Here is a 23,722-nt window from a genome sequence, read left to right as displayed (position 1 = left end):
CACAGCAATACGTAAAATGACCACGACGTCTTAACACTCGCATCACGCGGTGGCACCACGGAAGCAATGCCAACGGAAAGTCAGTTAGGATCCTTTGTGGTGCCGGGCACACGAATTCCCTGATTCAACATGCGATGAGCCGTGTTTAATATTTTCTAGTTACAATTTTTTGTTCTCTAACAACCCTAACCCTGACCTCATTACATCAAGATGAGTTACATCACACACAATTCAGTGTTCTTAGAGGAAAAAAAAAATCATAACTAATAACAAATCCAGTGAAATGACAATAAAAATAACAATAAAATAAAAATGTAACTAGAAAATATTAAACACCGCTCATTGCATGATGTTGTTGAATCAGGGAATTTGTGTGTCCAGCACGACGGCGTTGTTTCCGTGGTGCCGACATGTAATTTTAACACATTACGTGCCGCCGCCGCGTAATGCGAGTGTTAAGAGGTCGTGGTCATTTCACGTATTTATGTGAGCTCGTGCTGAATTTACACGCTACTTGTATTACAGTGGATGAGCGTAATGTCTAAGCAGGGAGCACAGCGTCACATTCATATACTGCACACACTGAACAGAACACTGCACAAGGCCTGTTTAATCCTCCAGATCATTCCCCTCTCATCCTGCACCACTCATAGACGTCTGAGACCGGGTTAAAAGAGGACACGACCGAACCCCCACCCACGCCCACACCCCTTCATACACACACACACACGTGCACATCTGGAGCTCTGAGAGGTAAAGCCTTACACATTCACTGTACCATCTGGAAAAACTGCCACAATTAGCACAACAAAAAAGGAGGCGTGCAGACACCGCGGCATGAAACAGTCCATCTTTACACCGCATCATCAGAATTGTGGGTGTAGCATGAGTATTCATTCAAGAAAACACATTTCGTCGATCGGTTAAGAACTTATGTTACATTCAGGGTGGTGGGCGGTTTAAAAAAATACAGAACATGTAAACTATCAGGAAAAATGGCCATTCTCGTTTTCCTCTAAAACCCTCACTGTATCACCGATCATTCAAACTGAATATCTACATCATAATAACAACATATTACAGATTTTTTTTTTGTCTTATTCATGGATAGCACAGATATAGATTTATTATTTATGGAAGTGTCATACCATACCTATGGACACTTATTAATGACCTGATCTCAGGCTCTGAAAAGAAAAAACTTAAGCGATTAGATATTACTGAATAACATTCTTTAAAACAACAGAGATACCACGGAGTTCAAACAAGGTCATCCTCCATTACAGGCCTTAGCAGCTGTACTGGATGCCAATCAAAGCTCTGATATTGACACTCATACAGTAGACCATTGTAAAAAAAATTTTTTTAAAAATTATCCATCTGATTTGAGTGAATTTTACTGTCTAGTTATAACAGATGCTGATTTCTGCCTCAATGAAAATTATTTTCCGCCCCTTGACTTAAAAAACTACTTTAAAACTTCTTTTTTTTTGCTTAAACCTGTACACGTCATACTGAAAGTTGTGTGTGTGCACACAAGGGTGTTGTACGTGCATGTGTATCTTGTATATTTGTATATATTTATATATGGTTTTGTGTGTGTGTGTGTGGGGGGGGGGGGCTACCAAGCCAGTGGGGAGGCTATTCGTGGACTCCTTGGGCTCTTGGGATTTTCTGCAGCCTGCTGTTCACTGAGAGCTCTCTGTGAAAAACACATTGAGAAAGAAAAAATCATGACAAATAACTTAACACTTTATAAATAAACCAGCTATTCATTCTTCTCAAAGCTCACCTCAAACTTGCTCAAGAACTCAGCGAAAATCCCAAAAAATGCCTCAGTATTGGTGGCTTTGCTGTCCTCTCCAAAGTAGGACGCAGTCTTGTTGAATTCGTCCATGGCTCGCTGTTGGAGTGACTCCAGAGATTGGATCGCAGGGTGGCTATTTTCAAGAAAGTTCTACACACACTTAAGTCAAGGAACACAACAGTCATCAAAATCTACTCCTGTGGCTCCCCCCTTTTGGGGACCCCCCCCCGACATATTTTCATTGTTCTGTCTCTCTCTCTTTGTCTTTCGTAAAGGATACGCTCATGACAGCGGCAAAACGGTCCTCAGCGGTAGCTGGCATCTTTTGACAGGCTGACCTTATTTCCTGGATGGTCTTTTGGAGGTCATTCAGATCTGACGTGATAGTCCTCTGGTTCACTACATTTGTGTGTACAATATGAGCATGCATGTGTCAGAGAGAGAGAGAGATAACAGAAGAGAAAGACGTCTACTGACTGTCCTTTAACTGATAATTGAGAAGATTGTTTTTGCAGCAAGAGAAAAAAGTGCTTTGCAGAAAGACACTGAAATACTGGTCAAAGATGGACAGCATGATGGAAAATAAAATATAGAATTTTTACCTTTGGCTGCGAGCAAAACCATGGTTAGGTCCTTGGAAAAATCTAGTACTTCTGGAAAGTGCTGACATAAGGACTTGACCAGAATGTGAAGAAACGTTGACTTCCCATCCACTGTTTTAGTGGTACTGAGCTGTAGATTATTCACATTGAGATATTTAATGTGTTTGGATGAGAAGTTGAGCCCACATGCTTCCAACTACATGTATGTAACTTTGATAACATTTCTATCAGAGTTGGATTTCCGTCAGATAACCATACTATGACTCTGAACATAATCAATGTGTGTACCAAAAGATAGAACAATAATAAATGGTTTGGAAAAACTACATATTTTGATAATATCTTTTTAAATATCTTTGATGTGGCAGCTTGTGGTCTTGTGAAGTTGGTTAGGCATTACCCTGTTGTTCTGGGTAATTACTGCCTTGATGGCGCAGTTGAGTCGGGGTGTTCCTCAAGACTTAGTTCTTGGCCCCTTCTGTTTTCTATATACATGCTGCCTCTTGGCCAGGTTAGTCAAAATAATGATGTTTTACAATTTTTATGCTGATGACATAAATGCCACTAAAACCCATAGATGCTAGTGCCCTAGCAAATCTCGGAACTTGCCTCTCTGAAATTAAATCCTGGATGTTCAAAAATGTTCATAAATTTAATGATGATAAGTCTGAGGGCATTCCGTTCGGTCCCGAAAATTCCATCAGCCCTTTTGGTACTAATCTTGGTGTTGTCAGGTAGTCTTAAGCAGGCTGTAGGAATCTCGGGGTAAAATTCGATGCTAACCTCGGTTTTGATAATCAAATCAAACATGTTATTCAATCATGTTTTCCCCAGCTCAAGGTAATCTCTAAAATTAGGTCATTTTTATTAACTGCCAATCTGCAAAAAGTTGTACGTGCTTTTATGTATTCTCCGCTTGACTATACTTTACTCGGGTATCAGCAAGAGCTTCCTCTAGTCTGAAGTTGGTACAAAACACCGCTGCTCGGCTCATTACCGGGACAAAAAGGCGTGACATATACCAAGTCCAGTTGCACTTGATTCAACTCCTTTGGATAACCATGACCTGGATGAATGAGAACATTCACAGACAAAAGGCGTGACCATATCACTCCTGTGCTTGCCTCCCTTCACTGGCTCCCTGTTATATTTTGAATTGATTTTAAAAAATGTATTGCTCATTTTTAAGGCCTTAAACATACATTTCAAATTTATTGACCTGGTATATGCCCTCTCGACCATTAAGATCCGCAGATGGAGCCCTGCTGTTTATTCCCAGGTCACGGTTTGTCACAAAGGATGATCGGGCTTTTGCTGTTAGATCCCCCACACTATGGACCTCTCTTCCCATTGAACTGAGACAAACCAAGTCAAGTCTCTAGCAGTCTAGCTTCTTTAAAATCTCATCTTAAAACGTTTCTTTTTATGAAAGCTTTTACAAATATGTTTTGATATTTGTTTTTATTTATCTATACTGTTTTTATTTTTACCCTCATTTATTTTTGTAACTGTTTCAATGAAAAAATTGCTTTCTTCCCTTTTGCTCTTATTTTATGGTTTAATATGTTAGTGCTGTTTAATTTATTCTCTTACAATGTTTTTTTTGTGTCATCTTCAACTGTTTTATTGTGTTCTGTGAAGCACTTTGTAACCCTGTTTAGAAAAGCGAAAGCGCTGTACAAATAAAGTTTATTATTAACCAATTCACAACACCTCACCCATATCTTACCTTTCTGTCTATCTATATGGTTGTGCTTTGAGCAAGCAGGAAGGGAATGGAAACCTATGGACACCATGACAATCTAGACTGTTGGCTAGTCAATCAGGAAAAAGCAATAAACTATTTAACTTATGCTGTTCTGGCAAGGCCTGTTTCATATATGTTCTGTACAACAACAAAAAATCCCACAAAGTGTACTGAAACAATTCCCTTGGTGGGTCCTTCAAGTAGAGTACCTGAACCTTGACAACATTATGGTCTATTAATGTACCTCAGTAAGGAAGTTGATCTTGAAGCCAGTAGTCTTGTTTGTTTTAGGCTGGCCATTATTCAAGTAGTTTCCCATTGCCAACACAAACTAATGAAAACAGAAGAGACAGGAAGCAAAGCTGTAACTATTCAACAGTAGCAATCGTAGAAGTAGTGGTAGTGGTAGCAGTATTATTTGTAGTCCTAGTAGTAGCCGTAATAGTAGCTCATACAACAAAGTTCCAAATAAAGTTCAAGGTTTCAACCTCAACATGGATCCCTGAAATATATTTCAGAGTTTCCGCCTTCCCTGGCCTTATCTGATACCAAACATGACTTCTTCCATTGCACATGGGAGGCAATTTGTTGTGGACAAAATCTTATCAGAATTAGACAGTTGTAAAACTTGCCTCCTCTGGTAGCCTGGGAAATGGCAATGAATTTTTTTTATTCACTACGCACTGTCTTGTACAGTACGCTTCAGAGGGCTACCTCTAGTATCTTGGCCAGCTTCCTGCTGGTCTTGAGCTCTAAGGAGGCCTTGTAGATACAGTCATATCCTCCCTTCAGCTCCTCTGTCTTCTCCTGAAGAGTACACTTGAAGTGGAGGCTCTGGAGACGGGTCTTATACTCTGGTACTGACAGCATCTGCAAGAGAAGATACGCATACATAACACACACATGAGCAGGCAACACACAAACAAAGATACATGAGGACAGACAATGTACCCCCCTCCCCCAAAAAGACACATGTGCACGTATGCACGTACGAACACTCATGCACACACACTCATACATGTATACACGTGTATATTGCCTCCAATCCACCAAGCCCCACCACACTTTGCAAGGACTGTACCTGCAATACAAACTGGTCTGGTTCGCTGAGTTTGCTGGGGTCTTGCTTGTACTGTTCATACTGTTTCACCTCCTCAGCATCGGGGGCGTACAGCAGCAGCTGTTTGATGTGAGCTGGCTCCAGCCTGTCAGTAGCCATGGTCATCAACACCTGACGCAGTTCCCCCGGAGACAGCTTCAGGTGGGCTATCAGGATGGCTGGAGGTTAAAGGGTCAAGGGATATGTTTGTGTGTGTGTGTGTGTGTGTGTGTGTGTGTGAGACACGTGTTTGTGTATGTATGAGAGTACGTAGATGAAGATTGAGGGAGGTGAGAGGTCAAAGGGAAAGTAATATCAGAAGGGTCAGGTCAATGATCCTATGAAGCAAGCACAACAATGGTTGATGCTGAGTGTGAGATGTTTCACAAAAAAATCATTATATTTTCTTTTCTGGCTTATAGAAAGACCAAAATTACATTCACATCAGCAGCACACTATGTTGGGAGTGTGCTGGCCATTGTAGCTACTATACTTTCTTACTTACAGGCGTTATAGGCTTTCTTGTGGGAGAGAATTTCAATCACGTCTTTCTTCTTGAAGGTCTCCGACTGAGGAGATGGCTCTGGAACAGACACTAACACATCACAGCACAGTGCTATCAAATAGTTTTACATGAGAGATTAGTTGATATGTTTACCAAGAGTAACTTACACTGAGCTCAACAACAGCATTGGTTTGAACTCTTAATTCATCAAAATTACAAGACACCAATGGCACAGAAAGAGTAACTTGGGTGCTAGGAAAATAAATAAAACTATAACTTGGGGTTTATTTTTGTAAGGGTGTATTCTTCTGAGCAATTCCAAAGTAGAGGAGCTGAGATATGATTCAGTAGGGTGACGGGGATGTTAGGCAGAGTAACTCTGACTATCAAGAATCAGACAAAACTAAAACCAGAAGAGCTAGTTTACTTATCCATGGCTAAAATATGATCAAAGGATGCAAGGATCCATTATGCATGATGGTAATGCAATTAGAAAGACAATGTTGTCATTGGTAAGTGGGCCAATGAAACCCCCAAGGCCGTGATGCATTTGTCTTTCATAATATGGTCTGCTGATTTAAGCATCTAGTACCAACGACATCCTCCACACAAAAGAAGTATTCACAATGGATATGTAAACATGGCCTTACAAAGCGATTAATCTATGGTGGAGACTTTTCACCATGCTGGCTTCTAGTCACCTATAGCACTCATATTCAGAGCACTGAAGACATGCACACACCCACTTAAACTCACCAGGGGTTTTTTGTGTCCCAAAGTGCAGTTCCAGATCTAGATATTTCACCATGTCATTCAATTTGTCATAGTCAGAATTTGCCCCCAACTACAAAATAAGAAAACCCAGCTGTTAAGTGCATCGCAATTCACAGGTTAGAAAGAAAACCAGTATAATTTTCAGCTGCATATTCTAAATACCAGAATATAAACTCTTTGATGTTCTACACCTAAGTACACTACCAGCCTGGCTCACCTGTCCCCAGATAGTGCCTTCAGAGTTCTCCACCTGCTCCCAGCGTAATCTCTTCACACTCATGTGGTTGGACTCCATCCTCTGGAGGGAGGGTTTAGGAAGGGGAGGAGGGGAGCAGGGTGGGGGAAGGGGTGGAGGTGGAGGTGGAGGAGGCTCCAGGTGCTCTATAGGGTCAGATAGAGAGTGGGGGAGGGACTGGGGCTGACTCTGGCCATGAGACTGCTTATGGTGGGACTGGGATTGTGGCTGGGTTTGGGACTGAAGCAGATGATGAGAGGGCTGGGACTGTGGACGGGTGGCTTGTGCAGAAGGCTGGACCTGGTGCTGGGACTGGTGGTGTTGGGGCAGGGGCTGGAAAGTGGACAGTGTGGGCTGGTGAGGCTGAAAGGGCTGGAAGGTAGAGAGGAGGGGTTGGGGCCTGTGGGGCTGCTGACTCTGAGGAGGGTGGATGAGGTGGATCTGATGCTGGTAGTCCTGCGGTGGGGGCTGTGGTGTCATGTGGTGAATATGGTGGATCTGAGGGGTGGTGGAGTGGTGGTGAGTCTGCTGGATGGAATGGGGTCTCTGGGGAGAGGGCTTGGCAGGTTGAGGGTGGTGTGCTTGGTGTGTCTGCTGCTCTTGGTGTCTTCCTTGGGGCGATGTTTGGATCTGGTGATGACCTTTGAGACTCCTACGGCTCTGATGCGATGAGTGGGTTTCCCGGTTGAACTGAACTGGTAGAGAGGCCGGCTCTTGGTGGGCTTGATGCAGGAGCTCTGTGGAGGAGTGATGGGGCTTAGGTTGGTGCATCTGCTGGACTTGATGGAGCAGCTCTGTCGAGGAATGGTGGGCTTGGACTTTGTGTATTTGATGGAGCAGCTCAGTGGAAGAGTGGTGAGGTTGGCTCTGCTGCATCATGTGAGCTTGATGAAGGAGCTCATTTGAAGAGTGATGGGGTTGCACTGGGTGTATCTGATGGGCTTGGTGCAGGAACTCTGTCGAGGAATGATGGGCTTGGGTTTTGGGCATTTGGTGCAGCATCTCTGTCGAAGAATGGTGAGCCTGGGCTTGCTGCATCTGATGGAGCATCTCTGTCGAAGAGTGGTGAGCCTGGGCTTGCTGCATCTGATGGAGCATCTCTGTTGAAGAGTGGTGAGCCTGGGCTTGCTGCATCTGATGGAGCATCTCAGCAGAGGCGTGGTGGGCCTGAGTCTGGTGCATTTGGTGAACCATCTCGGCAGAGCAATGCAGAGCTTGGTGCATCTGTTGGAGCATCTCAGCTGAGGCATGGTGTGCTTGAAGTTTTAGGCTCTGGCGGCTTTGATAAATGCCCTCTGAGTACGGACCCTTTTGGCTGGGGTGGGCAGTCTGTTGGTGTGAAGCCTGATGAGGAGACGGAGCTGAGCGAGACTGACGTCGGTGATGGATGCTCTGATGCGCTTGTTGCTGCTGTGCTTGGCGCATCTTAAAGAGAGGGTGGTTAGCATGGGGATGGGCCAAATCTGGGGAGGGTAGCGAGGGCAGTGATTGGGGAAGCTGTTGAAGGGAGTGTGGTGAGAGTGCTGCCTGCTGGGAGGGATGGGCAGGTAGGGACTGGTGGCTCTGGTAGATCTGTTGCATCTGTTGTTCTTGATACACTTTTTGCTCCTGGTAGGCCTGGCGTTCCTCATAAGCTTTTTGCTCCTGGTAGGCTTTTTGCTTTTGGTACATTTGTTGCTCTTGATAAGCCTTTTGTTCTTCATAGGCTTTCTGTTCTTCAAAGGCTCTCTGTTCTTCATATGCCTTCTGTTCTTCATAGGCTTTCTGTTCTTCATAGGCTTTCTGTTCTTCATAGGCTTTCTGTTCTTCATAAGCTTTCTGTTCTTCATAGGCCTGTCGCTCTCTGTAGGCTTGTCTCTCCTGATAGACTTGTTGTTCCCGGTAGGCCTGCTGCTCTTGGTATATTTGTTGTTCCTCATAAACTTTCTGCTCCTCATATGCTTGTCTCTCTTTATAGGCTTGCTGCTCCTCATAGGCTTGTCTCTCCTGGAAGGCTTGTTGTTCTTGGTATGCTTTGAGCTCCTGTATGGTGGCGTGGGCATGCCGGTCTTCTCTGGTGGGCAGCACTTTATGAAGTGATTGCCGTTTCAGAGGTGGATTGCTGCGTGGAGGAGGGGGAGGAGGGGGCCCAGATTTGCGCCGTATGGGCACATGTGTTCTTGGAGAGTGTTCAGGGGTGTAGTTGAGCTGGGGCTGCTGTTGCTGTGGTTGTGGCTGAGGTTGTGCAGGTGGTGGAGGGGGGGTGGGTGGGTCATTAAACTGAATGGGTGGGGGTGGAGGCGGGGTCATAGGAGGTGGGGGAATGTGGTCAGAAGAGGAGGAGTAAGTAAGGGAGGAGGCATTTTCTTCTCCGCTGCTGCTCTGCACATCACTGGGGCTGCTGAGCTCCGGTGCCACAAAGCCCCCATTTTCTTCTTCATCGACTCCCATCTCCTCTTCATCATCCTCGTCCTCCTCGTCTGGGAAGCTCATCTGGACAACATCCTAGCATTACCACCAATTACATTTCATTAAGGATCTGTCTCAGAATTAATTGTGCTGTTGCTTTACGTACTCTACTATATCAGTTATTGGAATGGTACCATTTACTGAGTAATAATAAACTAATAATACATTAACCTTTCAAGTGCTAATGCACTGTTCTGATTTACAATGACAATAATACCTGATGACAGAACAACCGATTCTGTAGCCACATTATTTACTACATGATTTTCATAATGACTTTATAACTATGCTTATCAGCTATTTTATCTTACAAAGATAGAAAATACCAATCCTAATTTGATTGGTTGTCACAATGGAATTCTGCCCTACCTCCTCATAATCATTTTCAGGAGACAGGAAGTCATCAACGATGGCTACCTTCTGTCCCAGTTGCTCACTCAGTGCATCTAAGAAGCGATCTGTGTCTTCAGAGCGTGGTGGCTTAGAGAAGGTGTAGCGCCGCTTGCTGCTACGTTGGGCCGGAGGACTAGGGGGATAGTCAGGAGGCTCAGGGGGTGATGGAGGCGGGCTGTCCAGGCTGATGTAAGGGTTGGACTCACCACTGGTCTGGCTTGTTAGCCCTGAGGGGTAGAATTGGGCAGTCGGGGGGCTCGGAAGGGGCTCTGTCCAGGTCATAGGGGATGGGTGCCCCGTATGGCTAGCTGGAGAAGGAAGGGACATCTAATTAACATCTAATTCACATGAGGCAATCGCTCTCTTGCCATTACACTATGCCACATATGGAAAAAAATAGATGTTAGTGTCTATCTGGTGATTGCCGATGATCTGTGAATAAAGGGAACTGCACGAGAAGGTTCTGTTTCAGTCAACATGGCAGTCTCTGATCAGTTCATTGATTCGGTGAGGTCAGATGCTTTGACCCAACATGCACAGATGCTTTACTGACATGGGCATTTTCTAGTTCCACCAACACCTCCTCCTTCAGAACCTTGTTACTTGAGGGCCACAAAGAAGAGACGTTAAAATGAGCAAAGTCCATGTTTCTGCAATAGTGTATGAAACATAAAGAATCAAAATTATATCAAATTAAAAAAGCCAAGGAAAATCATTAGGGGCAAAACGTAGGGGTTGCCTTGGGATCGATCAATTCTGCAGGAACTTCTAACACGGTCAGTTGCAACTTTCAAACATTAAATATTCTATATTTGTCTTTCAATCTTTTGTTAAGCCCTCCCACCAGCACACACACACAAACACACACCTTTTCTCTCTTAGACTTGATCAGGTAACCAAAGTGGTATTGAATTTTGATTTTATATATTGTATTGAATTCTGAGTTGAATTCTGGTTTTAGTTCAGTGAGTCGATACAAAGTGATACTGTTGACTACCTGTGTTTGCATGTGTAGTGGGGGAAGCTGTGCGTGAGAGGGATTCTTGCTCCAGAAAACTCTCCGGCGCAGGAGGGGGACGACTCTTCAGAGACTTGGACCTCTTGGATGAGTACATGTTCTCCAGTTCAGCATACACTGCTGACAGCTGATAATGGAGAAAAGTACAAAGACACCAAATAAGACTCATTAATTTCATGTGGATGCCCACAGATGAGGCTGAGGATTTTTGTTACAGTCTTGCGAAATCTATTTCCGTGATGGCAGTCCTACTAGGCATGTACATTTGTGAGGTTGTTAGGAGTCTCAGGGAGGGAAGTACCGTCCCCTGACTGTCTCTCTCCCGGAGTCAACCTCATCCCCATCTCAGCCCCTGGATCTGCTCGGATACCTACAACATATACCCAATTAGCCGGAGAGTTACTCAAATCCAATCTAAGGCATTACTCCAAATGCTTAAAGGTACAATCCTGAAGATCACTTTTTGTTTATCAGACATCTAGTGATGCTATAGTGATCTATATTGGTGTTTTGGCAATCCAAATCCTAGCGATCTATTTGAAATGAAACAAAGTCGTCAGTGCTTCTGCATGAACGCCTTACCCACCACCAAGCAAAAGGTTTTGGCTGAACCTGAGTTTTAGCTGCTGATGTTATGTTGGTTGAGGTCTTTCAAGAGCTTGTTTTTATTTGCTTGCTAGTCACGATATAGTTGTGTCTTCAAACCTGCCACTCCCTGCCTTCTTCTGCATTTGGTTGCAATGGTGAAAACATGAAGCAGTGTGTGCCATATCATTTTTACAGGGAAAATCCTAGCCCACCATTAAATGAACAACTAAAAAAGTGTTCATGGTTTGGACGTTGGTGTTTGATGGTTTTGATCGTGATTATCTATTGTTTGAAATGCACCAGCCATAGAAAATATAAAAGGACATTTTTGTGCATGTATACCTTCAGGATTGTAACCTTAACATGCTTTGAAATGACTGTTATTTTTCCAGAGTCAATTACAATCATATACAGAAAGAGCTGATGTCAGCCATATTGTTCATGTAGAACAAATTGACAGGTAGCAACAAAACGGCAATGGGATATTAATTCTTAACTGTAACAGAACCATTTCGGCTAAATGACAATAATAATGACAATGGCAACAGTACAAAAACAAAGACTATGACCATGACTGGTGGTGGTGAAAATGATGGTGATGATTATGGATGATGATGATCTCCAGCATTGTACCCATTCCCAGGTGTGTGCCTATAACCAGGTCGTCTGAGCTGCGTCCCCTCACACTGCTCCTGTATGTGGTCCCTGTCACTCTCATAGAGCTGCTACGCCGATGGGGCTCAGGGGCAACATCCAGCTCTGGAGGAGGAGGAGGAGGGGGTGGCGGCGGTGGAGGAGCTGGAAAGCAAACATACTTGTGAAGCAGAAGAAGAGGTGTACGTACATGACGCCGGCTGCAGTTCCTGACTGGACTCCAGTGAATCAGTGAAGTGATCAGAGACACCCATGTTGACTTGCAGCCTTTCTGTGCAATTCCCTTTATTGGCATGTGCATGGTCTCACACACGAGCTCCTCTCTACACACGCCATACACGGCATATAACCTAACACTCTTACTCACATGCCTTCCCGTCAAGACGCACGTCATTCGAAAATGCTCCTGTGTGTACCGACTATTGTGTATGTATTCACAGATGGCGAGTATGCCAAAACATTCATGCTTGATGTGGCCAATGAACTGTTTGATGACTTCCCAAATAAAGACAAGATAATCAAACGAATAAAAGACATGCCCCTGTCAGCAAGAACTGTGCACGATCGTAGCATCATGATGGCAAATCAAGTCGAGGAAACACAAATTAAGGACATAAACGCCGGGACATACTTTTCTCTCGCGTTAGATGAGTCAACAGACGTTAGCCATCTATCTCAGTGCAGTATCATTGCAGGTATGCTGCAGGTGACACACTGCGTGAGGAAAGCTTGGCTGTTTTGCCAATGAAAGGGACAACAAGAGGAGAGGATTTATTCATGTCTTTCATGGAGTTTGCTAAAGAAAAAAAACTACCGATGGATAAACTTATTTCTGTCTGTACTGATGGTGCACCCTGTATGTTGGGGAAGAACAAAGGATTTGTAGCGCTTCTCCGTGAACATGAAAAGAGAGCCATCCTAAGTTTTCATTGCATCCTGCACCAGGAGGCGCTTTGCGCTCAGACGTGTGGCCAGGAGCACAGCGTGTGAGTATTGCCGTATTGACCATGTTTGGCTCTACATATGCATGTGAACAGTCATTCTCGCATATGAGGAACATTAAGACCAACCTACGCTCACGTTTAACTGATGGAAGCCTCAACGCCTGCATGAAGCTCAACCTCACCACATATGAACCAGACTACAAGGCCATCAGCAAAACCATGCAGCACCAGAAGTCGCATTAAAAGTAAGACATATTTAATTTATTATACGTTAAAAATACTATATGGCTCTCAATGAAATATATTTAGAAATATTTGGCTTTTATGGCTCTCCCAGTCAAAAAGGTTCCTGACCCCTGGTGTATGCTCACATACATACATACAAATGCACTGGCGCATTCACACACATAGATTTCTTTCCATACTTCGACTTTCAGGGTTTTTATCAGGTCAGTGAATTATGGCACACAAAGGCCTTGTGGGTAAGCCTGAACAAACCAGCCAACTCAAGTCAACCCCCTTTAAACATTCCACGCTTTTATGTATGATGTAATGTCCGTAGACGCCTTGTCTTACTGACATAAGAATAATTCAAGAACGAGCCGACTTCGTAGGTTCTTAACTGTGTAGCTTTTACTAGCGTTCATCCGACATACAACCTTCATAACATGCGCTTCTAACTTCCTGTATACGTCACGCGCACTGCACGTACACCCGTGAGTAGGTCAAGTTAAACACGTGACCTTTCATTCATTACATCTCCCCCTCTAAGATGATTTTCTAACCTGTATATCACCCCCCTTTTCACAAAAAAAATAAAAAATCCCCCACAGTACACAAGTCCATACGCCTCACAAATCCAGCCGGATTGCAGGCTTGCTCACCCTGCCAGAGCGAGTAACATATGGTGTGGAAGTTGGCCTTTCTGCTGCTCGGGACTCATCCATGTTTCCATTCTCCCCTGGAGTGACATGGTCAGGATCCCTGCTGACAAAGGTGAGTGTTTTAGGTGTGGCCAACAGGTGGCGCCTGTTCCTTCTGTAATGTTCACCTTGAGCTGTCTCCACTATGTAGGATCTGGGAGTGGAGCTCTGACTGTGAACAACTGCTGGCATTGTCCATGTTTTCTGTCCATCAGGTTTGGTGAGTACTGCGTCACCCGAGTTCAGTGGGCGCAGTGTCCGCACGCCGTTCCTGCGGTTGTAGTAGAAAGCCTGCCTCGATTTGGCTGCGGCGTCAGCGGTTTTGATCAGTTCCTCTTTAGGCCAGGCCGGTTTCAGGTTATGCTGCAATGTGGGTAAGGTGGTTCTGAGTCTCCTACCCATGAGCAATTCCGCTGGACTGGCTCCAGTGGAAGAAGAGGGTGTAGCTCTGTATGTCAACAGGGCGAGGAGAGGGTCTTCCTGCCTTAATATGCTTTTGGCTATCTGAACAGCCCTCTCTGCCTGTCCATTACTCTGGGGGTAGTGTGGGCTTGAAGTCACATGGATGAAATCATAATCCTCACTGAACCTCCTCATCTCTTCTGAAACTAGCTGTGGCCCATTATCACTAACTACAATTTCAGGGATACCAAAACGTGCAAATGTAGCCTTCAGCCTAGCTACAACCTGACTGCTAGTAGTTGTTGGTAGATTTAGGATCTCCAAAAACCTGGAATAATAGTCAGACACTATCAAGTAGTTTTGCTTTTTGTACTCACACAGGTCTATGCCAACTTTCTGCCATGGTCTGGATGGGAGCTCACTTGACATTAAAGGCTCTTTTCTCTGTGTGTTCTTGTGTTCTCTGCAGAATTGACATTGCTGTATCTTTGTTGTAATGTGCTCTGTCATTTTGGGCCACCACACTGACTGGCTAGCTCTCTCTCTGCACTTAACTATCCCCTGGTGCCCGTCGAGTATTCTGTCTAAGATCACCTCCCTCATCTCTGTGGGAATGACGATACGACTGCCTCTGATGACTAAACCATCTACCTCAGATAACTCCCCTCTCACCTGATAAAAGTCTCTGACTGTCTCCGGCACTTTATCGACATACTCAGGCCAGCCGTGTCTGATGAAGCCCAACACTGTCTGGAGCTGCAGATCCCCATCCGTGCTCTGTTTTATCTCCTGCATCCTTTGAGGTGTGGCAGGCACCTGGCACACGATGGCATCAATGTGCGCTGCAACATCATCATGAGAAGCACCATCTCCGTAGCGCTGCTCTGGGCCTCTGGAGAGTGCATCAGCCACAGCTAAAGTTTTGCCAGGTGCGTATTCAGCCACTGCATTGAAACGCATCAGCCTCATTAACAGTCTCTGGCACCTAATGGGCACATTATCCAAGTCTTTGCTGTTCATGAGAGGCACTAGTGGTTTATGATCGGTGACAAGTCTGAAATTGTCAAGCCCAAACAAGTACTTCTCGAACCTTTCACATGCCCAGACGCTGGCTAAGCACTCTTTCTCGATCTGTGCGTACCTTGTCTCTGCGTCACTCAGCCGTCGGGAGCAGTAGGCCACGGGCTTCCAGTGTTCCCCGTGCTGCTGGAGCAGAACGCCTCCCAGCCCGTAGCTGCTGGCATCTGCTGACACCACCGTAGCCTTAGTGACGTCATAAAAGGTGAGTACCGGGGCGGTGGCGAGTGCTGCTTTAAGGTCTTGGAATGCTGTGTTCTGTGCAGGTCCCCACAGCCACTCTGTCGTTGCTTTAAGCAGTCCATAAAGCGGCTGACCTACAGTGGACAGCTCTGGGACGTATTTTGCCAAATAGTTCACCATCCCGAGGAACCTCTTCAGTTCCGTCACGTTCTGGGGCTGAGGAAAGTTCTCTATTCCGGCCACTTTGTCCGGGTCATGTCTGATGCCTGCCTCGTTGATGATGTGACCAAGGAAGCGGACTTGTTTCTGTTTGAACTTGCATTTCGCTTGGTTCAGTTTGAGACCTGCTGTTTCAATGACCCCCAGCGCCTCTGCTAGGCGCCGGTCATGGATTTCCTCAGTCTCTCCATGTATAAGGATGTCATCCATGTACACCTCTGTGCCCTCTAGCCCGGTCAGAGTTTCCGCCATCTTTCTCTGGAAAATCTCTGGAGCACTCGTTATACCAAATGGAAGGCGGCAGAAAGCATACCTCCCAAATGGGGTGATGAAAGTGGTGAGCCCCCTGCTGTCTTCATGAAAGGGGATCTGGTAAAACCCACTTGCTGCATCCAACGTTGTGAAGAACTTTGACCCTGCGAGCCTTGGCATTATTTCCTCCATAGTGGGCAGCACGTATTTCTCACGTTTCACCGCTCGATTCAGCCTCCTGAGGTCAGCGCAGCAGCGAACCTCTTTCTTGTTCGGTTTCAGCACCGGCACCATAGCGGCGCACCATTCTGTGGGCTGAGTCACTTTTTCAATAATGCCCTCATTTTCCATGCGCTGCAGTTCTTTCTTAACCAGTGGTACAAGTGGCAGCGGTATCCGTCTGGCTGTATGCACCGCGTATGGCTGGGCACCCTCCACCAGAGCTATTTTCACTGGGTCTGTTTTCAGCAGTCCACTTGAACCGAAAACTACACTGACCTCATTCATCCGCTTCACTAGACCCATCTCCACTGCCTCTGGACGACTCAGCAGACAGCTGCCTCTCCCCTTGATCACATACACTGGAAAGGAGTATTGTTTCTCCTTGTAGTTGGTTGTGGCTTGAAACTGTCCTATGCAGCTGATGTTTCCACCTGGGCTTATGAAGCATGTGTCAGGAGGTCCCAGTTTTATGTTTGGCTTCAGCTTTTTAAATGTCCCTTGGTTGATAACAGTAGCGTCAGCCCCCGTGTCAATTTTAAAGGTTATTGGTACATCACTTATTTTTAAACTAACAGTCCAATCTTCCTGACTGCTCTCTTTGCCAACTTCTCCCAGAAAGTACAGCTGTTTAACCTCTTCAGTGACTTATCTCACCGCTTTAGAGTGACATACACGCTCCCAATGTCCCTTTTTATGACACTTGTTGCACTTACTGTTCGTTGCAGGACACTTCCGCTCATCGGTGTGCTGCGTCTTGCCGCACCTCCCGCATTCATCTACTTTGTTGGTTGCAGGTCTGCTGCCACCATGACGCTGTCCGCCCTTTTTGTTTTGGCGTCCGTCCCGCCGTCGGACAACATTGACGTTAGCCAGCTGGGCTTCTGGTTGGTTAGCTTGGAGGCTGAGCTGCTTTGTTATTGCCTCCGCCTGGCGCACTTGTTCAATGACTTTCACCAGAGTAAGGTCCGCTGTGAGCTGGAACTGACGGGAGAGCACCTTATCTTTTATGCCCACTACCAGACGATCTCTGATATGTTCATCCCTCTTGTCCCCAAACTCACAGTGTTCAGACAGCTCATACAATGTCCGGATGTACATCTCCGCTGTCTCTCCTGGCTGCTGGCTACGTTGATAGAAGCACGCCCTCTCATGTATGATGTTACGGCGGGGAATAAAGTAGCCGTCGAACTTTTTCAGTACGATATCATAGTCCACTTTATCACCCTCCGCCGCGAAGTCAAACGAGCTGAATATCTTTTCAGCCTCGCTGCCCATTGCATAAATCAGCGAACTCACTTGAATCTCCTCGTCGTCTTTATCCAGCTTTGTCGCGAGCCTGAAGCGCGAAAACCGTTGTTTCCACTCCGGCCATTCAACGGCGCAGTCAAACTTGAATTCACTCGGCGGATTAAACTTCGGCATGACCGCTCGTGTTCCGATACACAGACTATTCTGACACCATGTAATGTCCGTAGACGCCTTGTCTTACTGACATAAGAATAATTCAAGAACGAGCCGACTTCGTAGGTTCTTAACTGTGTAGCTTTTACTAGCGTTCATCCGACATACAACCTTCATAACATGCGCTTCTAACTTCCTGTATACGTCACGCGCACTGCACGTACACCCGTGAGTAGGTCAAGTTAAACACGTGACCTTTCATTCATTACATATGACACGAGCCGAGAACATAGACATTGAACGGTACTGATGACTTGAACTTCAAACTGAATTCACAAAATGCCAGTCTCCTCCCTGTTTACTCTGGCTGACAGTGTACAGCTACCAGTTAACATCATGCAGTTTCATCTTATTCTGGTACAGAATAAAGAGGCCTTAGAAGGCATAAACATGTTATGTGACTGCTAACTTGTTCTAGGGACTCTGATGAATGTTTAAATATGTTACTATTATCACTGAGAAACATGATATTTGACCACTTTAATTAGTCATGAAAGCTGTCAAATTATTTTACAAGCCTTCTGATATAAACAAACACACACACACACACACACACGCACACCTGGAGAAGCTTTGTATCCAAGGAAGCGGGAGATTTTGCTCTGGCAGTGTTCCTGCTCTTCATAAGTCAGAAGTTGGTACACAAACTGCCAGATCACCTGTTTGGCGGGAGTGTCCAACACCGGGAATACGTCCACGATCAGGGTGTCAACGTTCCTGTTGCCACAGAAACACAGACAAGATGGCAGGGAGTTAACTAGTTAACTGGTCAGAGGAGGCGCTATTGTAGTGACCAGGACACATACCCACATTCGACTTCCCACCCGCAGACACGGCCAGTTGTGTCTGTAAGGACGCCCGACCAAACCGGAGGTAACAACCGGCGATCCCCATGTTGGCAAGCAATGCAACGGAATAGACTGCTATACTACTTGGATGCCCTAGCACCCGCTTTTTACATACCTGTTTTACGTAATAGCAGGTTTCATGCTCCCTGTGCTTTTAATAACCTTATTTCTAATACTCGTGTTTCAAATGGTCCTTTCAAAAACATTGTAGCCTGTGCAAATCTAGAAACACATCTAACTTAATTATTTCAAATCCGACTCCTACTTTTGGCAACTGTTTACTTTGGTGTGCTTAACACAAGATCCCTCTCCAACAAATCTTTTGCCAGGATCTTATCATCTCTAACAAACTTGACTTTTTCATGACATCAGAAACCTGGCTTTATGTTGGTGACTCTGTGAGCCTGACAGAATCCTCACCACCCAATTTCCCCTTTCTCAACAACCCCAGGTAACCTGGTAGAGGGGAGGACTTTCAGTTTATAAGGACAACTTCAATTACTCACTCATTCTCGTGGGTGACTTTTCATTTTTTGAGTCATTGTATTTCACTATTAGAAGGAACCTTAAAACTGTGCATTTTAATTTACAGACCCCCTAAATCCATGTCTGGCTTTCTTGCTCAGTTCTCTGAACTCTCATTGTAATGCCAAACCATGGTAGCGTTCTGATCCTGGGAGATTTCAACCTACATGTTTGCTGTCCTGATAAGTCTTTAGCCATAGAGTTTTTAAACATTACTGAGTCTTTTAATTTAAGTAGAATTGTCACAGGGCCACGTCACAACAAAGGCCACACCCTTGAGCTTGTCCTAGACAGTAGACCATGCAAGGATGTGTCTCCGACCACAATTGCATAATGTTCACATTAGTGGTCCAAAATAATCTTTACAATAAGCCAAACCCTGTATGCTCTCACATTTTTAATATGTCCCCTGCGGCAAAATTCACAGATGCTCTCCTGTCTTCCTCAGTTGACAGTGGCTCTAGTCAAGATGTTGATACAGTCCTATATGGTATGGTACCCTGGCTCTGCCAAATGATGGTAGCTAAGCAGGTATGGGCTTGGCTAGTACTTGGATAGGAGACCCCCCCACCCCCACCAGTAGGGGCAGTATTCCCTCTGGTCCTAATAAAAACAACAAATATCAAAAAATCTCAATGCCCCAGTGCAGTGACAGGGACACTGTGCTGTAGGAGATGCCGTCCTTTGGATGAGACGTTAAACCGAGGTCCTGACTCACTGTGGTCATCAAAGATCCCATGGCACTTATCGCAAAGAGTAAGGGGTTCCCTGGTGTCCTGGCAAAATTCTCAACCCAGCTCTCTCCATTTGGCCACCTAATCATCCCCCCATGAAACTGGCTCAATGGTTCCTCCTCCTCCACCTCAAGCTGATGTGTAGTGAGCATTCTGGTGCAAAATAGCTGTCGTGCATCACCCAGGTGGTGCTACACATTGGTGGTGGTTGAAGTGAGTTACCCCCTTCAATGTCTAGAAAAGTGTTATATAAATGTAAGGACTATTATTATTATAAATAATTTTAATAATACCTGCACCCAGATCCTGGATCAAATTGTACCATTTAAGCAGGGAAAATCCTCTAATGTTTTCCTGCCATGGATAACGGACAGCATATGTGTTCTAAAGAGGGACTGTCATAGGGCAGAGTGGAAGTGGAAAGCCTCTAAAGTAACAGTGCACCTTGAAATTCTAAAAGACTAGAATTTTGAGCGATGAGAAATTTGAACGCAGTGGTTAACATGCCAGAGCATGGCATTTTTCAGACCTTACTGAAAAGAACCGACACAACTCCAGGGTTTTGTTCAATGTAATTAATTAGCCGTGCCACAGAGGCTCCTCCGATTGTCAGTATGGACTCATCCCTGAGAAATGTGAAATTTTTCTAACCTTCTTTGTAGCAAAGTCTCTGGCATCAGAATGCACATTCCCCCTTCTGCACAGCACATGACGATTTCTTTTAAAACTGCTACCTTCTTTGACTCCTTTGAAACAATATCTCTCACTCTCTCTCACTGAGGTGGTTAATAAAATGAAGCCCCCCTTATGCTTTTGACATGCTGCCTGTGAGATTTCGGAAAGACGTATATGGATCTGTCAGCCCCTATATTCTCTCCATAATCAACATGTCACTACTGACTGGTTCTATCCCTGCTTATTTTAAGAATGCAAATGTTCAACCTCCTCTAAAAAAAAAAAATCTTTAGACCCTAACTTGCCGGATAATTTCAGACCAATTTCCAAACTGCCCTTTCTTTCCAAGGTTCTCACAAAAGTTGTTGCTAAACAATTGATTCCTTTTTTAAACAGAAATGAACTCTTTGAGCTATTTCAGTCGAGATTTAGGGCAAACCACAGTACAGAGACTGCACTCCTTAAAGTGATGAATGACCTGCTGGTTGCTGCTGATACTGGAAAATCTTCCATTTCAGTTCTGTTAGATCTAAGCGCTGCAATTGACAATGTTGATCATTCTGTTTTATCAGAATGTCTCAAACACTGGGTTGGCATCACTGGTTCAGTTTTAAAGTGGCTTTATTCCTACTTGCAAGATAGATCTTTTAGGATAGCCACTGGCAAGTCACGGTCATCCTCTGTAAAGATGACCTGCGTGGTTCCCCAGGGGTCTGTCCTTGGATCACTTGTGTTCTCTCTCTACACGATACCCCTGGGGCATGTCATTCACATGCATAATGTGAGCTTCTATACCTACGCAGATGACACTCAATTGTACCTCTCTAATGATTTTAATCAAATTAATACACTCAATGACTGCATGCATGACCTCAAATACTGGAATGACAAGGCTCAGCATTTTCGGTTTTTATTTTTCAAAGCCATCCAGCATGCCGAATTTCGCCACAAGAGGACACTTTTACATAACCTCACACGCACAGGAACAACTTTTGGATCCGTGGAAACATAAAATCCGGGTGAAAATCAGTTTAAAAATCTGGGTATTTTTCGGTGAAAATTGGTAAAAACCGAAAACACTGAGCCTTGTGGATAGACTGGAACTTCCTGCAGCTAAATACTTATAAGACTGAGGTACGTATCACTGGCCTTGACATAGTTTATGCTAATACTTCAAAACATCTGGGCTCTCTGTCTCAAACAAGCACATAAACCCAGTTGTCCAATCCTGTTTTTTGCAGCTCAGGAGACTCTCCAAGATCAGTTCGATTTTATCCAATAGAAATTTAGAGACTGTCGTACATGCTTTTATTTCCTCATTTGGACAACTGAAACTCCCTCTACACATGTCTGAGTCAACAGAGTCTATATAAATTACAGCTTGTCCAAAATGCAGCAGCCAGGCTCCTTACCAAAACCAAAAAAGAGAGCACATTACTCCTATTTTAGCTTTTCTTTATTGGCTCCCAGTAAAATTTTAGAATTGATTATAAGATATTACTGTTAACTTTTAAAGCCTGCTCTGGACTTGCACCCAAGCACATTTCAGCTCTTCTGACACCATACGTGCATGCACGGCTACAACCTGAGGTCTCAATCAAGATTCTGTAAGCCATTCCACAATCTAGGCTGAGGACCACAGGTGACTGGGCTTTTTCTGTTAGGCCCCCTGCACTCTGGAACAACCTCCAAGGAGTTCCGACTTGTGAGCTCCTTATCCTCTTTTAAATCCCTCTTGACAACATACAAGTTTTATAAGTGTGCTTATTCAAAATTTGTGGTCTGAATTAATCATTTGTTTTTCTCATTTACACTTTACTACTTATTTATTGTTCATTTTAATTATTTTTACATTGTTTTATTTTATTTTTCCTCATATGCAGCTCCTCTTGCTTTTTTATCTTGTCTTGTAAAGCACTTTGTAACTTTGTTTTAAAAAGAGTTATATAAAGTTATTATCATTATAATTATAATCATTATTTTCTTAATTACAATATTTTATTAGAACAAGGAGGTAGCACAACAGCAAAAGAACAGGTATTTTCTTTTTTTACAATTTCAAACCCGCTTTCCCTCAAACTAGGGCAACTATGATTCCCGCCCCACAGTCCTTGATGGGATTGAAACAGCGCGTAAAGCATAAAGTCAAATTGAGCACTCACATACACAGCGACATGAGCAAACAAAAGGTAAAAACCATAATAATACAGAAATAGAAACATAATCATTATTATTATAATATAATCATCATTATAATCATCATCATTATTATCATTATTTTTCTTTTGTTGAGTCAAACCAAGCAATCGGTAGCATAGTCTTTTAAATTGATTCAGTATTTAGCAAGCTCTCATCAACCAACTGATGCATACCAAGCTACAACATAATCTTTGCGATAATAGTGCTCATAAAATCTACTACTACTACTACTACTACTACTACTACTACTACTACTACTACTACTACTACTTTCGGCTGCTCCCATTAGGGGTCGCCACAGCGGACCATCCGTTTCCATTTCTTCCTGTCTTCTGCATCTTCCTCTGTCACACCAGCCAACTGCATGTCTTCCCTCACCAGATCCATAAACCTCCTCTTTGGCTTTTCTCTTCTCCTCTTCCCTGGCAGCTCCATATTCAGCATCCTTCTCCCAATATACCCAGCATCTCTCCTCCACACATGTCCAAACCATCTCAATCTTGCCTCTCTTGCTTTGTCTCCAAACCGTCCAACCTGAGCTGTCCCTCTAATATAATCATTCCTAATCCTGTCCTTCTTCATCACTCCCAATGAAAATCTTAGCATCTTCAACTCGGCCACCTCCAGCTCCACCTCCTGTCTTTTTGTCAGTGCCACTGTCTCCAAACCATATAACATAGCTGGTCTCACAACCATCTTGTAAACCTTTGAAAATAGCACTCATAAAATAATGTGCACTAAAAGAGCTCTTGGCACTAACACACTCAGAATGTTATGATGAATGTCTGCAAACACCTTCCACTATTAAAAGACAATCCCTGTAGACATTCAATGCAGTTATACCCTTATTTGCATTATTTATTTTTTTGCACTTCTTTCCCTCTCACGTTTTCTCTGTTGTCTTCCTGCAGCAACTTACTCCCCATGGGATAACAAAGTGAGACTTCTGGTGTCTGGATTAGAATTAGATTGATATCTATTTCATTCAGTAATTGATAAAGTGTCTAAGGTGCTTTAGACTCCCTAATAACATCTGAGCTGATTAGTGCCAAAAAAAGAGCTCTTTTAGTAGACATTATTTGGTGAGCACATTTATCTCAAAGGATTACATTGCAGCTTGGTGCAAAGCAATTGGTTGACGCTAGCTTGCTCAATATTGGATCAATTTATCCATCATTCAGATTGACT

General features: G+C 44.2%; 1 protein-coding gene across 1 annotated transcript in view; it reads right to left on the bottom strand.

Annotated features, from left to right (window-relative positions):
* Positions 1-1,621: 1,621 nt before the first annotated feature.
* Positions 1,622-23,722, bottom strand: part of grid2ipa (glutamate receptor, ionotropic, delta 2 (Grid2) interacting protein, a) — a 49,278-nt gene continuing 27,177 nt past the window's right edge. The window contains exons 9-24 of the mRNA XM_056288461.1: positions 18,116-18,270; positions 11,850-12,014; positions 10,892-10,998; positions 10,608-10,755; positions 9,587-9,918; positions 8,018-9,253; positions 6,752-7,636; positions 6,517-6,604; positions 5,761-5,850; positions 5,238-5,434; positions 4,871-5,026; positions 4,401-4,487; positions 2,410-2,539; positions 2,088-2,206; positions 1,793-1,957; positions 1,622-1,702 (exon numbers count right to left, since the gene is read on the bottom strand). Coding sequence (XP_056144436.1) covers positions 1,622-1,702; positions 1,793-1,957; positions 2,088-2,206; positions 2,410-2,539; positions 4,401-4,487; positions 4,871-5,026; positions 5,238-5,434; positions 5,761-5,850; positions 6,517-6,604; positions 6,752-7,636; positions 8,018-9,253; positions 9,587-9,918; positions 10,608-10,755; positions 10,892-10,998; positions 11,850-12,014; positions 18,116-18,270 — 4,141 coding nt within the window. The remainder of the gene's footprint in view (positions 1,703-1,792; positions 1,958-2,087; positions 2,207-2,409; positions 2,540-4,400; positions 4,488-4,870; positions 5,027-5,237; positions 5,435-5,760; positions 5,851-6,516; positions 6,605-6,751; positions 7,637-8,017; positions 9,254-9,586; positions 9,919-10,607; positions 10,756-10,891; positions 10,999-11,849; positions 12,015-18,115; positions 18,271-23,722) is intronic.

The sequence above is a fragment of the Lampris incognitus genome, chromosome 10 (assembly GCF_029633865.1).
Source record: "Lampris incognitus isolate fLamInc1 chromosome 10, fLamInc1.hap2, whole genome shotgun sequence".
NCBI lineage: Eukaryota > Metazoa > Chordata > Actinopteri > Lampriformes > Lampridae > Lampris > Lampris incognitus.
This window is presented reverse-complemented; position numbering and strand designations above follow the sequence as displayed.